Raw genomic sequence first — 15316 nt, 5'->3', positions numbered from 1 at the left:
AAAATTGAAATCTGAACCAAACTCTTTATATCTCAGGTAATATAGAAAGCACACAAAACGCAGACCACTTTTTGGAAATGCCAGGGCTAGGAGAATTATGTGATAATTGTTTCAAGAATCATACATGTTAAAGTAGATAGAAGACTAAATGTCACAAATAAATTCAAATACCAAAGACGACTTTCAAGTCGTCTTCCTATTGTCATGTTTCGTGGGACACCCTGTATATTCTAGGTTTCAATTGATCTCTGTTTCTCTCTTATTTCTGGTTTTAACTCTTCCTTCATTGAAACAAGCACTAAGAATTTTGAATTTTATATTTATTTTGTTCGTCTTTTTTTAAGTGGACAAAAAAAACATATTTTTATGTTTACATCCTTAATCTACGCCTTAAATATATGTTTACTATGTTATCTAGTTTCTGGTAGGTATGTACGTTTGTGTATTGTGACGCACACTTTAAGTAAACAAAACAATAACAAAATATAAAAATAAATCCTACATTTACCAATTTATTTAATGGAATCGGAACAAAGGGTGCAACAGAAAAAAAATATCAAATTATCCACGATCAGAATTTACAACAAAATTATAAATCTCTTTTATAAGCTTTAATACCTTTTGACATATATAAGCCTAAATGTCACAAAATCTTCACTATAAATTCAAAAGTTTTAGGAATATTAAAGTATCAACAACTTAATGTTGTTAAATGCTTAAACTTTATTGCAGTATTAGTTTGCTTTTTTTTGCCCTTTTTAACGTAACCTATTCGCTATTTATTGATTTTAATCTTTGTAAAATCTATTTAAGGCGATTTACAGCCTTTTGAAAGAGATAGCTATTTATCGTATATAGAATTCCAGTGGAAAGGTATGATATACTTTTGCATTTACACTATTTAAACTTTTTTTTCAGAAACAACAGCCCAAACAAACTAAAATTATCATATTTCAATGACTCATGTAGGGTGAGCCATTATTAAAATATGAAAACTTTTGATCTTAGAATTAGCAAGAAATTAACATTTTTTGTGTTCAAACATGTTTTAACAAATTATCGCACGTTTATACAAAAACGACTTTCTCTCTCAGACAAACCGGTTTCAACTCTTAAATTCCTGGGGAAGTAGGGGAAACCCAGGAAACAGTTTTACCGACTTTATGTTTCGATGGCAAAGTTGTGTGGTAATTAATTCTGGACTTTATATGTTCGCTATCGGTTTGTCGGAGACCATAATGTTTGCAGAGAACGTATCAAACCGTCAAATGTTTAAAATAAGTAATAATTTGAAAATGGACAATTTTAAAACAGTTTTGAAAAAAAAGAAATCTACAATTCGCCATAAGTTACTACAATTAAACTTAATATTTGAAAATTTTGAAAAATCCCATGACTATGACTAAAAGCATCAAATAGTGTATAATACCTTTGCGCTGGAATTCTGAATGATAATTCGGCTTTTTCTCATGGGCCCCAGTTGTATTTTAAAAGTAAGACTAATACCAATGAATAGCTAATAATAGGCTATTTAGTTTACCCAAATAAGTGAACAATACCTTTATATCTTATTTCATATTATGAAATATCCATACATAGTGATTATTGATTATACTTGTCATCTAGAAGTAAAACGCGTATTGTTAATTTTTGACCATTTCAGAACAAACAAGTTATGATCAGGGGCGGATACAGAATTTAAGTGAGGGGGGTTCTAGATTCATTTCGGAACAAAAATCCAGAATTAGGAACCAAAAAACCAAATATTTTTATAAGATTGATATTTTTTTCTGTTTTGCTCAAGGTTTTCGGACCCTTAAGTGCTATTGAGAAGCTAATCCGAAATCTCAGGGGAGTGCAAAGGTCGGCCCCCTGTATCCGCCCCTGGTTATGATCTTATTAATGAAGATGTGTTAAAGACAAAGAGAATAGATAAAATCGAAAAGTGTAAAACCGCCATTTGGTTGACCTGTTTCCATACTGCAGGTGTACTTCACAGGTTTAAGCGCTATCATCCAAGGTTGTAATGCAAGGAAAGTTAATTGCAGTTGCGTACACTCTGCGTACATATTAAAACCAGTTCTCTCTGGACGAAATTTGTAAACAAGAATAGATGCATCAGTGTTCGTTTAGTATCCGAGGAAGTCAAAATCATTACATTTAGATAATTTTGATAATTCACATAATATTTCCTATGACCAGAATATTTCATTGATTTTTAATGTGAAAGATGGATCCCATGTCAGGCTTCGACATCCGTCTTGTGTTTACATTACCGCCCAGAGACAGCACACTGCAGTACAAAAGATGCACACACCTCTTAAATAACTTTCCTTGCATTACAACCTTGGTCGATATTAACATTTTCCAACCATTATAGCTTCGGAGAGACTTGTTTGGTTATTTTTTATTTGTGTTATGGTGGAAATAATACCGGTTAAAAATATTTACGCACGTGACGATACTCTTCCGCTTTGTAATCCAATCTAAGAAAACATCATGTGTACATATACTGCGCACTGTACTATCATGTGTACATATACTGCGTACTGTACTATCATGTGTACATATACTGCATACTGTACTATCATGTGTACATAAACTGCGTACTTTACTAGCATGGAAACCCAGCTTTGCCAGGAAACTTTTTCTATCAAAGTAAACCCAATTGTCTAACGATTTTTAAATCAAGGTAAGCAGGGGCGTACGCTAGTATTTGTGTAGTGGGAGGCACTTTTTACGCGCGTCAGCGCGGCAGAAAAAATATTGTGCCGCCCCTGACAACATTGTTACCCCCCCCCCCATCCTTTAAAACCCCCTTTTTTGAAAAATATTGATACCTTTTTTGACTATGTAAACTATTCGATTATATACACACCTTGAAGTAAGTGTTAATAAATTATAGAGATGAAAACGTTTTTTTAAAAATATTAATATTTTCATGGAAATGATACATATATTGTAAAATTATAAATAATGATATCAAAGATTTAGAGTATGGCGCTGATTATTAATAATCATTACCAAATGATGAACAAATATTCAATCAAACAAGATTAAATTAAATAATGTAAAATTATACTTCTGCAAAATCAACAGAAATCGTTTCGTTGTGTTAGACCTGTCGAATGATCGAAGACAGTTCGATATTTTTTGTAAGGTAAGCTCGAGTGTAAAAAGCTAAAACGTGTTCAGATATTGAACCCAGAAATAAAATAAAATGAGAATTCAATTAAAAATTGATATTTTTAATAATCAATTTTCGCAAAAAGAATTATTCTGGAAACCATACAGCAACAGCAATGACTGAGTTTAGAAATTACTGAATTTAGGCTATTTTTTTTATTTTCGTTCCTTTTTCTTAGCAGTTTTCCTATGTTTAATGTGTCCATAAAGAAATTTGTTTTCGAGAAGGTCCAATTTATTAAGAATAAAAAATATCGATATCATATCATATCGATATCTTTAGGACCATTCCAACATTAGCGTTTATTTTCTAAACTATTTTTATAAATAGATTATTCTGGGAAATATTCTATAATAAAACAAACCCTCGCTCTCTCAAATCATTATTTTTTTCGTATTTTGCAATTTGTTAAAGGTTATTTTTTATGAGAATCTGAAATTTAGTGAGTTTAATTCCTTTCCAATTGCGCAGTAATTCGTTTTTCTGCCCCCTCAGGAGAGGAAGGAAAGGGGGTTTATTGTTTAATTTAAATCGTAAATAAAACGATTCTTTAATCCGTTTGCAACCATTTCTCATTGCTAATTGTTATGGGTGCACTGCATAATAGAGCGATGGGCGCCTCCAGCTTTATTTCAATTCATCCGTTCATCGGACTTTAATGACCTATTTGTTAGTTTTTCCGGTCGGTCGGAAATTTTTTTTTAATTTGAATTTTTCTTTATTTTTCCATCTATTTAGTTCGTTTTCTAACTGAACAATCGTTCAATTAAATTGTTAGTTCAGTAAAATCGTTCTTTCAATAAAATAGTTTCTTTTACTGAACAAACAAGTGTTTAAAAATTTGTTCGTTCAGTAAAAAACCGGTCATTTTTTTTCAAGTTCGTTGGAACAAACGATTTAGAAATCAAATCGTTCACCTATGGTCTGACAGATCTTGTGTTTTTGTTCCTTTCGTTTGTTAAAAAAATGTTTGTTTTTTATTTTTCTGATCAATTCAATTCGTTCTTATATCCTTCGTTAATGTTCCTGTCCGACACCATCCTTTACGAAAACTTTTATTCCTTTTGGAAAATTTTGTTCGTTCACAAAAACTATGCCCATCTCTAGTAGAGTATAGACCCCAGAGGCCTAAATTTAAAAGAGTATCGTTGAAAAAAACTTCCGAATTTTCTTTTTGGGGTCTTTACTTTTGTGTAGATTTTGATTTAAGAGATTCGAAAAAAATGGATAATATAAAAAAACTGAAGAAATAATATGGCATTACAAAAATATTGATAATCACAAAAGTGCCTAACCCCATTCGTGAAACCCGGGTTTTAAAACTGGTTTTACTAACGATACTCTGTCTTAAGTTTTGGGCTCAGTGAGGTTGCAGAGTTTGAGACGGTGCTAATCTTATATGAAACTAGCTGAAGGGCCCAGCGTTGCCCGTGGCAAAAAATAATTCGAGAAAAAAAATATTTTTTAAAAAATTTGGAAATATTTTTTAGGTTTATTTAAGCTGTTACACCCATGATTGTCTACAAAAAATTTCAGCCCAATCGGTCCAGACATTTGGCCGGCTATAGGCAACATATATATATATACGAATGTCTTGTTTTATAATAAAGACTAGCTTAAGGTCCCGGCGTTGCCCGTAAAAAAAATGTGAAAAAAAAAATATTTTAAAAAATATGTCCACAAAAAATGTCAGCCCAATCGTTCCAGCGGTTTGTCCGGCTATACGCAACATACATACATATATATGTATTAAATAGATGACTATTATAGCAAGAAATTTTAAATGAAATAAAGGAAAATATTTAAAATGTGTATTATTAGCACTGACCAGAACTAATTAGGTTGTTATACATATTTAACATTGCTTATCTCAGATTAGACCTCGTTTAGAATAACATTATTCAAAATAAGAAAGGATGGATTTGTAGATTTGTTTTGTGATATTTATCTATGTGCATGCTTAAAATCACACAAAAAATGATTAGATAAGAAAATTTATTGATTTTTTTAACACTTTCCTTCAAGACAGAATTAAGAGTTCGATCAATTAATACCTAACATTTAAAAAAAAATCAAATTTATAACAATATAATTTATTTTACAGTCAGGACTGAAATAGCACTTTGAATACATTAATACTTGTTTGAAAATTATTCTTATCTTGTTAAAAACAATTTGTTTGTTTAAAGAACTTGCTTGCTGCTCCGCGGTAAGTAACATTGTAATGATTATTGTCTTTTATCAAATACAAGCCAGATTTAAATCCTAGGGATTTTCGAGATCAATCAATTGCACCCACTTTAGGGTTTATGCAAATATTTCACTCTAGATCCCTCGACTCTTGTTTTAGTATCGATCCCTTTAATAACCTCATATATGGATCTCTCAGAGTATAAATGAATTGGGACTGATCAGTGTAATAGTTTATTTATTGAATACGTCTGTAAAGTTTGTTTACAAAGGTCCTAATTAGATGATTGAGAGAACCTGCGTTAGCTAAGGAGAATATACTGGTCCTCTGTCTATCTAGGATGGTCCTGAGCAGTGAGCATGTTTAACTCCTCTAATGGTCCTGTTGGGCCTATATAAATATAGACAGTGGAAGAAAGAGACTTGGATGGTTATAATCCCTGAGTAATCCTTCAAGTATAGCAGTCCTCTGTCTAGTCCTTAGATAATTCCGATAAACAGTCCTTAAATATTCCCTTGTTTGTCATATAGCTGCTCCTGGTCTGGATTCATCCGTGCAGCTCCTCTAGATTCGAGTCTTTCATTCAGCTGCTCTGGTTTAGGAACTCTGAACTCAAATATCTCATTTAGATGCCCCAAGTCTGGACTTATCTGAGTAGCTAGTTCAGCCTCATTCATCTGCTCTGGTTCAGGAACTCGGAACTCAATTATTTCATTTAGATGCTCCAAGTCTGGACGTATCTGAGTAGCTACTTCAGCCTCATTCAGCTGCTCTGGTTCAGGAACTCTGAACTCAAATATCTCATTTAGATGCTCCAAGTCTGGACGTATCTGAGTAGCTACTTCAGCCTCATTCAGCTGCTCTGGTTCAGGAACTCTGAACTCAAATATCTCATTTAGATGCTCCAAGTCTGGACATATCTGAGTAGCTACTTCCACAATAGCCTGTAGTTGGCCCACAACAGCTTCCTAATCTCCAGCTGATTCGTTGACTGCTTCTGTTGTAATCCTATCTGCTCCTGGAGTTAAAGGGCTTTCTGGGTCTGGAAAGGAAACTGGATGAGCACCAACTCCAAATCTAAGTAATCTGCTTCTAAAACGGGATGATGGGGAGCTGCTTGCAAGAAAGCAGCTTCCTCCATCTCTGATCCTTTTATCTGTAGACCTCCTGTTCTCTCAATCATGTCTGAAGGACGATAAATCGCGTTCTAGTAGATCCTCCTCTTCACCTGGAGTCAATATTATATATATTGGTATTCAAGCTGCTCCATATCTTGGGTGTCTCTGTCAAGAAAACCAGGTCGAGAATATGGAGCTTCTGCATATCCTAGAGGTCCTGGCTGCTCTTTATCTCAGGTGTCCCTGTCAAGAGAACCAGGTCGAGAATATGGAGATTCTGCATATCCTAGAGGTCCTTCCTGGCTGCTCTGTATCCCGAGTGTCTCTGTCTTTCTGGTCTTTTTTTCCATTCTGATCAGCTCTGCAAAATCGATCTTTAATCCTCTTTGGATGTTAAAGATTGATTTTGCAGAGCTACTTATCAATTATATACCGTAAAAACGTCTTAAAGGTCTCAAATGATTTTTTTAAAAATTCTCAACTCAATATATCTTGTTTAGCCAGACAATTATATAAAAAGCAATAAAATGTTGAATAAAATCACTAAAATCGGAATAGGGGTTATGTTCGAACTAGCAAAAATAAAGCATTAAGGCAGTATGGTATGCCTGAGGACTTTTAGCCTGAATGATGGGCATATATTAGTAGGAAAGTCCAAAGAAATTGACTCTTTGCCACAAACCTAAATTTTCTAATCCCTATATCTTTGCAATTCGATGTCGTATACTGAAAACTCATTTAAATCAAAAAGTCTAAGTTTGAAATATTAAAAGTTTACACCATCATGTTGCAAAGATTGAGGCTATTAAAAGAACTCAATTCCTTTGTCAATGCTGTTTTTATAAATTAAAAATCAAAATCCTGAAATTGGCGATTCTGTTTCTTGTTTTCTGTTTAAAACCTTTACTGAATTGACCTTATGCCTGCTTATTGGGTTAGGGCTCTTGTTTCTAACTCTACTATCCTAACCCTTATATCTTTGCAAACTGATGGTGTAGAGCTTTGATATTTCTAATTATAAATTCTTATAGACCAATTAGTTTTAGTTTTAAATTATTAAAAATTATAATTTGTGTCAAAAGATTGCATTAAAAACTTGAAATTCTGTTAAAAAGTTTTTTCAGATTAAATCATAATTTTAATGTAATAAAAAATGTTCACAAGACATTTCAAAAAATTTATTCCTCTAGAATATGATTATATTTTTTATTCAAAATTTAAATAGATAAATATTTTTAACTTTATACATAATTCCCAGCAGGTACCTTATACTTGTACATTGTAATAAGGGGAAATTGTAAAGGTACTTTTCAAATCAGTTTTTTTTTTCACCGGAGCGAGAATCTAGACACAAACAATTATTTTACTTCAAATTCAAATATCAAGATGATTATGATAAAAAATCTAATTCACGGGCATATGAGAAAGTTCCACTTTGGAGCATCAAATTCTTATACAATAAAGAGAATTATATCTAAAATACAAGCAATTCACATAATTCAGTTTAGTTAAAATTGGTAACAGTTTATACATATATTTTTTTTACATCATAGTAATACTGATGTCCAGGTTTTATAACCAGAAAACCTTCATTTTTCGAACCCATTTTAATTCATTAAATAAACAATTTTTGGGTTTTATATTTTATCTTAATTCCATGAATTTTGAATGACAAATTTTAAAAGTTTCATCACGCATTTTTGAATGGATAATGATTGACAGATCAAACTAAAGTTGATCGCGTAAATAATAATTTTGGAGCTATATCTGTAAGAATGCTGGGTTGGCTGTCTTTCTATTACACGCAATGTGTTTTTGTCTTTTTTCTTATGAGCCGGCCTCTCAGATAGTTTTTCGATAAAAAAATACTTTTGTTGTTTGTCCAAGTTTATGGACAAACAACAAAAGTATTTTTTTTTATTTGGCATGCATTAACGATAGCATGCCAAATTTCAACGTTTTGGAACGAAAAAACAGTATATTTGTCCATTTTTTAATTTACTTTTTTATTTTCTATACAGAAGCAAATTACAATGGACGGTTTGTTAACAAAGTACAATTTCGAATACTATTCGTCATTAATACACCAGAAAGTCGATTTCTGATAAGTAATCAGATACCTATTTTTTTATTGTTAAGATAGATTTTTTCTGATGGAATAAAAAAATTCTGATTTGTCAGATCTTTTTAATTAGCTTTTTTTCTGATACGTCAGTCAGATAGTTTTTTTTCTTGTCAGATAGTTCACTTCTGATGCCATGGATTCGAAGTAATAACTATTTTTTAACGTTTATGGTCTTCGTTATTCTCTCGTCTTCAGGCATATCCACACAGGTCTGCGCGCCGCTTTAGTAATAATTGTAAATTGGCGGTACAGTCTAAACTAGGACTGCAAAGGTTGGCCCAGCTCGGATATTCAAATGTACACCGGCTGTGTGTGTATCAGATACTATTAAAACTTCTAGTTCTGATTTTTCCACGTATGGTGTTTCTGCCATATTAACTTCTTATTCTTCTGATATTATATCTGGTAAACTGTTTACCTAGCTCAACCAGACTCGTTAGATGCAGAAGTATGAGAAGTGTGATCATGTGTATCTTGTATATCCTGTATATCCAGCAGTAGGGATGGAAGATTAAAAAGCTCTTGTAGTTTACTCATGACCAGACAATCTCTCATCTTCCTAAATACATCATTTGGGTTTAAACATAGAAATATAATTGATGATGTACAATACAATACATTGTCTATCACATTTTTCTTTTTTTTCTTTTATGGTATATATACGTTGCAAAGTTATCAGTATTTACTGTACGGTGTACATAGGAAATTTCTCTTTATGAATAAAGATTTCTATATAGTACATTAGTGTACACTGTACAGTGTACACTCTACCTGCTTCTACATGATGGATATATCTTTACAAATTACATGACGCCGAAAATGTAGAGTGTACACTGTACACTCTACCTGCTGGTACATGATAGATATCTGTATATCTGTACATTAAGCTGTACATGTACACTGTACACTCTACCTGCTTGTACAAATTACATGACGACGAAAATGTAAAGTGTACACTGTAAACTCTACCTGCCTGTGCATAATAGATATCTGTATTTCTGTATTATGTGTATTTGTACACTGTACACTCTACCTGCGTGTACATGCTGGATATCTATATATCTGTATATTAAGCTGTACATGTACACTGCACACTCTACCTGCTTGTACATGCTGGATATCTGTATATCTGTATATTAAGCTGTACATGTACACTGTACACTCTACCTGCTTGTACATGATGGATATCTGTATATCTGTACACTAAGTGAAGGTTCTACAACAGCTTGAATATCCGCATCTTGAACCCCGGCATCTATTAACTCAAGCTTGAGTTTACACAGGAAGTCCCTCAGCCTTTTCTCAATCCTAAAATATTTGATTAGTAATTCAAGGAAACTCAGATCAAACAATTTCTCTAGCGCTAAATAGATCAAACACTTTCAGTCAAATAACCGTTGCGCTTTTGCCGGGTTCGGGAAATTTATAATTATTTTTTATATCTATATATTTACACTTTGTCTGTTTGGATGTTTGTTTGTTAGTGTCCAATGTCAAAACGTCTGAACCGATCGGGACCAAACTTCGCGTGGGACCTCACATTTTCTCAGGGAAGGTTTATGGATGAACAAAATTTCAAAATTTTCCCTCCAACAAAGTTCGATTTTCAATAAAATTTGAAAATTCCACGAAATTTTTTTTATAAAATCTGCGAACTTTTTGATTTTTTTGTTTTACAATGTATACAATTATATTTTTAGATCGTTGAATAATCTCTTGTATTTATTTAGAGAAAGGTTATTTTCCATGAAAATTCTAAGTACACTTTTTTGTGAATAAGAATTCGTGTGGGCTTATCTATTAAAAGAAACCACTTAAACCTACCCTTTTTTAATTAATGATTTCAAATTCTAAGTTAAAGAATTACAGTTTTAAGCATTTACATAAAATTGAGAATAAGCCCCGTCGGTGTACATTTGAATATCCGAGCTGGGCCAACCTTTGCAGTCCTACTTTGAATTTACCGCCAATTTACAATTACTAGAGTGGAAGAGGAGTGTGAAAAGAACAAAAATGATTTGAATTCACATAAGCCAGACTGGACAAACACCAGGCTCGAATATATTTAGAAGACGACATTCTATAAGTTCATTGAAGACAAGAGTATACATATTTGTACAATAAAGATACATTAGTACCCCTTGCAATACAAATTTGTGTCATTTTATAACGTAAATGTTTACAACATTCTATTTTGTTTACTATATTACCATGAGTATAGTTGAACTATGTACATTTAACATGCAATTAGTTTCTTGTTATTCTTTGTGATTATATGTACTAGTCTTTTAGGGCGCTTCGTGACCATCTTCTATTTCAATTGTGAACAAGTTCTCTTTGTGTTCTTTGTAAAACATAACAAAAAGTTCGCGGATTTCAACAAAAAATTTCGTAGATTAAAAAAATTTATATTCTTTAAATCAATTATTTTTATTTTCTTAAAAGTGGCTCATAATAAAATTGGTTTCCCCACCTCGCATAGTTTAACTGTAATGCTTACCCCACCTCGCAAGAAAAATAAAAAAATCTATTTCTGAATGTCGTCCTCATATTTCTGAATGTCGTCCTCATATTTCTGATATTCTCTCAGACTAGTGTTTGTTCTGTCTGGGTGATTTGAATTTCTTGAAATATAACCGAATAAGCTCAGGCTAGAGGAGCTACGGGTTGTAGGAGGAAGGTACCCTATACATTTGACCTTTTTCTCCTTTTTATCGCAGAGTTCGTCACTTTTGTACTGTGTCGTTTACATTTGTGTTCTGAACTGTGTTGTGTATATTTGTGTTCTGTACTGTGTCGTGTATATTTGCGTTCTTTACTGTGTTGTGTATATTTGTGTTCTGTACTGTATCGTGTATATTTGTGTTCTGTACTGTATCGTGTATATTTGTGTTCTGAACTGTATCGTGTATATTTGTGTTCTGTACTGTGTCGTTTATATTTGTGTTCTGTACTGTGTCGTGTATATTTGTGTTCTGTACCGTGTAGTTTATATTTCGTGTTCTGTTCTGTGTCGTTTACATTTGTGTTCTGTACTGTGTCGTTTATATTTGTGTTCTGTACTGTGTCGTGTATATTTGTGTTCTGTACCGTGTAGTTTATATTTCGTGTTCTGTTCTGTGTCGTTTACATTTGTGTTCTGTACTGTGTCGTGTATATTTGTGTTCTGTACTGTGTCGTGTATATCGTGCATATCGTGTATATTACATTTTATTTATGTTTAGATTTTAGGTTTAGCTTTACGTGAATGAAGGTAACATCATTAATGTAATTTTTTTCATCCTTAACATTCTGTTCGTAATGTCGAACAAAATTATATTGATTTAGAAATTCTTAAAGTAATTTCAATATTATTCAGAAAACTTTAGGATTTTTTTGTGTGAGATCTTTTTAATTAAATTTCAGGAAATTTTTACCAAATTTCGTAAAAAACTGCGTTTGATAATAATAAGATATGTTTATCTGTTTATTTTCAAAAAAGAAACATTTAAGAAATTGCACAACTATTGCTATACATGTAGTAAGTTTTAGAAAATGACGCGTGAAAGGAATTGCGTTCTTGCCACAAACTCTGATTTTCTAATTCCTATATCTTTGTAACCCGATGTTGAAGACCTTTGATATCTCAAAGGTTTACACTATCAGGTTGCAAAGATATAGGGATTAGTGAATTAGAGTTTGTGGCAAAACTCAATTCCTTGTATTATTTTTCTGATGATAAATGAGACAATGGAAAATAAATGTTTGTCCTACCAATCCAATTTTTTTGTGACATGCAATGAGATTAATTTTGATTTGGATAAATAAGTTAGCCAGGTACAGATCAAGTGTTGCTCTATTATTGCGCATATTATATAGATGAAACATGTCAATGTCTTACCCTTTAATATGATGATAAACTTCAGCAGCCCTGTTCATCCCATCACAAGGCATAGCTGGACCCTGCTGCCAGTCGTTTATCATGAAGAATAAGTGGGCCCGGGACAAACTTAAAAACCTAGAAAATAAACGTATGTTCAATTAAAAGAAAGATACACATTTCATTTTCCTAATTCGCAGTTAGTATTTTCAAATTTCCATAGTCATTGTTAAGTTTAAGTATACCATTCCCAATTTCTATTTAGTCATTTCCCCATTTTCATAGGCATTTCCCCATTTTACTACAGTCATTTCCTCAAAAAGTCAGTTCCCAATTTCCAGAGTAATTTTTTAATTTCGCGTGAGCTATTCTCAAGCAGTTTCTAGTCGTATTAAAATTGTTTCATTGTTTTACAATTCAATTAGAATTTTAAAAAAAATTTTTTTAGCCATTTTCCAATTTTCATAATCATTTCCCAATTTCTTAAAAAATTTATAATTCTATTATTTCGATACATCATTTCTCAAATTGCATTGACAATTCTTTGTGTTTTTTGTTTCACCTGTATAAGTTGAGTGCAGCAGGTATGAAGGCGGTTTGAGGATCTATCACAGGTATTTGGGAGAAACTATCCAGGTTCAACCCTACACACTCATCTACCCCCTAGATAATATCAGGGTTAAAGATATTTGGGAGAAACTATCCAGGTTCAACCCTACACACTCATCTACACCCTAGATAATATCAGGGTTAAAGGTATTTGGGAGAAACTATCCAGGTTCAACCCTACACACTCATCTACACCCTAGATAATATCAGGGTTTAAAGGTATTTAGGAGAAACTATCCAGGTTCAACCCTTCACACTCATCTACACCCTAGATAATATCAGGGTTAAAGATATTTTGGAGAAACTATCTAGTTCAACCCTGGAATGCCATCACAGATTTACAATTGCTATTAGATAATAAGTGTGAAGTTTGAAAAAATAAATTTGAATTTTGAAAATAAAATTTGGAAATTTTTATATTACTCCCATGGGTTTTCTCAAAATTTTTTAGCACATTTGGTATATCCGTTTGGCCAGCTATAATAGCTAACATATAAATATATAAATATATGATATGAGCGAAGAGCTTTATTAAATAGAAAAAAGACAACTCAGTAATATTTTCTGCACTACTCAAACGTTCCAATCCCAATATATCTCTACCACCTTTGATATTTCAAACTTAGATTATTTGATCTTAAAAAAATTCTTAGTTCGAAATATCTAAAGTTTATGACATTTTGATGCAAAGAGATAGGACTCAGAAAAATCTGAGTTTGTGGGAAAGACTCGATTCCTTTCTTTGAATTTCCAAAATTGTTTAAAACTTTACAAAAATGATAAAATAGCACCATAGAACCATACTAGTAATATTTAATAGCGCTAATATTTAAGACATCCAACCTAAGATGAAAGTGAGGAATAGGGTATAATATGTATCGTTGTACCATGTACGTTAGTTTTGAATCTCCAAGTTAAATACAAATATGAAGAACCAAAGAGGTTCAACCCAGATTAATGTGGAATGAGAATCAATGCAGTTTTTTTGTAGTTTAAATATTTCAATATAACACTATAATATTATTATTTTAGTTGTTCTTTGCGTATTATAGACCCTTCTTTCAAATATATCTAGCACACCAGGGACCAGGGACCAGGGACCAGGGACTTTTATAGAAGTATTTTGGGTTCGGGCAAACTTGTAAAAGGGGAAAGGAAAAAATGTCATTTCTCGAAGGANTGAGCCAACCAAGGATCGCAGGTTAAGTAAAGAATTTCTGAGGGTGGGGCTGAATCCAACTGCAGGTGGGGGTGTGGTTTCATGTGTAGAGAAGGGTAGAGAATCTAGGAGGGGGGAGATGGTGCTCAGGGAAGGTGACAGGTTTGAAAACCAATCATTGAGAGTTAAATCTAGCTCAACTTCAATGTCTCTTTTCACCCGATTTGTTCCCCTTAAGTGAACGTAACAGGGATCAAGAATTTCTTTTGCCCAGACAGGATGGTTTAGAATTTGCTCCGGGTGCGGAGTAGGATTGTGACGGCCACGTCTTCTTCCACCACAGTGGTTTACCAGGAGAAGAAATGTCAGTGTACAGAGTGAGAGAACTACCATAACTCTACAGCAGCTCAGACCTAAAATTTAATTGTAAAATTAAGAATGGAAATAAATGGTCCGTGTCCGTTTTATTCATAAAGGGGTTGGGATTGGGATGTCCAGGGGCGAACTAAAACAAGGGACCTGGCACCACCTCTTATAGGTCCCCTGAGACATGTCCATCTAGCCTCCTCAAATGCACATAATACTCCCCAAGGCCCAATATATTAAACATAAATATTCTTTTCATCTTGACAATTTGTCCATTTTTTAAATTCTCTCTAACTCGTGGACATTAACCTTATTTACACCTTTTTACGGGGTTTTTATTCAAAATCTACACGTGAGAGCAGGTTTTTTAGCACAAAGTTAAAGAAATTATATTAGATTTTTTTTTATTCTGAGGCAGTATCTTTTGAATGAAATGATATTTTTAACACGTGGAATATCTAACCTACGGAATAAATTAATTCCGTGAGTTAACTTTCATACTTAACCGGAAACTGTATACAGGATACTGTACTGGAAACTGTATACAGGATACTGTACGGGATACTGTACTGGATACTGTACTGGATACTGTACTGGATACTGTACTGGATACTATATACAGGATACTGTACTGGATACTGTACTGGATACTATATACAGGATACTGTACTGGATACGTTAATCGATACTGTACTGGATGCT

General features: G+C 32.9%; 1 protein-coding gene across 1 annotated transcript; it reads right to left on the bottom strand.

Moving 5' to 3' along the window:
- Nucleotides 1-8540: 8540 nt before the first annotated feature.
- On the bottom strand, nt 8541-13145 carry LOC111704679 (uncharacterized). Its single transcript, XM_023476993.1, has 4 exons — nt 13043-13145; nt 12502-12618; nt 9789-9929; nt 8541-9180 (listed from the first exon to the last, which is right to left on the bottom strand). Exons 2-4 carry the CDS (start codon nt 12582-12584, stop codon nt 9045-9047), a joined length of 360 nt encoding a protein of 119 aa, XP_023332761.1. The 5' UTR covers nt 12585-12618; nt 13043-13145; the 3' UTR covers nt 8541-9044.
- Between the last annotated feature and the right edge of the window lie 2171 nt (nt 13146-15316).

Source organism: Eurytemora carolleeae, unplaced genomic scaffold (assembly GCF_000591075.1).
Source record: "Eurytemora carolleeae unplaced genomic scaffold, Eaff_2.0 scaffold606, whole genome shotgun sequence".
In the NCBI taxonomy this organism is placed as follows: Eukaryota; Metazoa; Arthropoda; class Copepoda; order Calanoida; family Temoridae; genus Eurytemora; species Eurytemora carolleeae.
Note: the sequence above shows the minus strand (reverse complement) of the source record. Positions and strands in the feature narration are given on the sequence as shown.

What these genes read in the sequence shown, in the direction of transcription:
- LOC111704679 (XM_023476993.1), bottom strand. Translation starts at nt 12,584, where the DNA reads ATGATAAACGACTGGCAGCAGGGTCCAGCTATGCCTTGTGATGGGATG. An exon ending in GTTTATCATCATATTAAAGG is followed by an intron (nt 9,930 to 12,501) that starts GTAAGACATTGA and finishes CAAATATTTTAG; the next exon opens with GATTGAGAAAAGGCTGAGGG. An exon ending in TATCCATCATGTACAAGCAG is followed by an intron (nt 9,181 to 9,788) that starts GTAGAGTGTACA and finishes TGATGTATTTAG; the next exon opens with GAAGATGAGAGATTGTCTGG.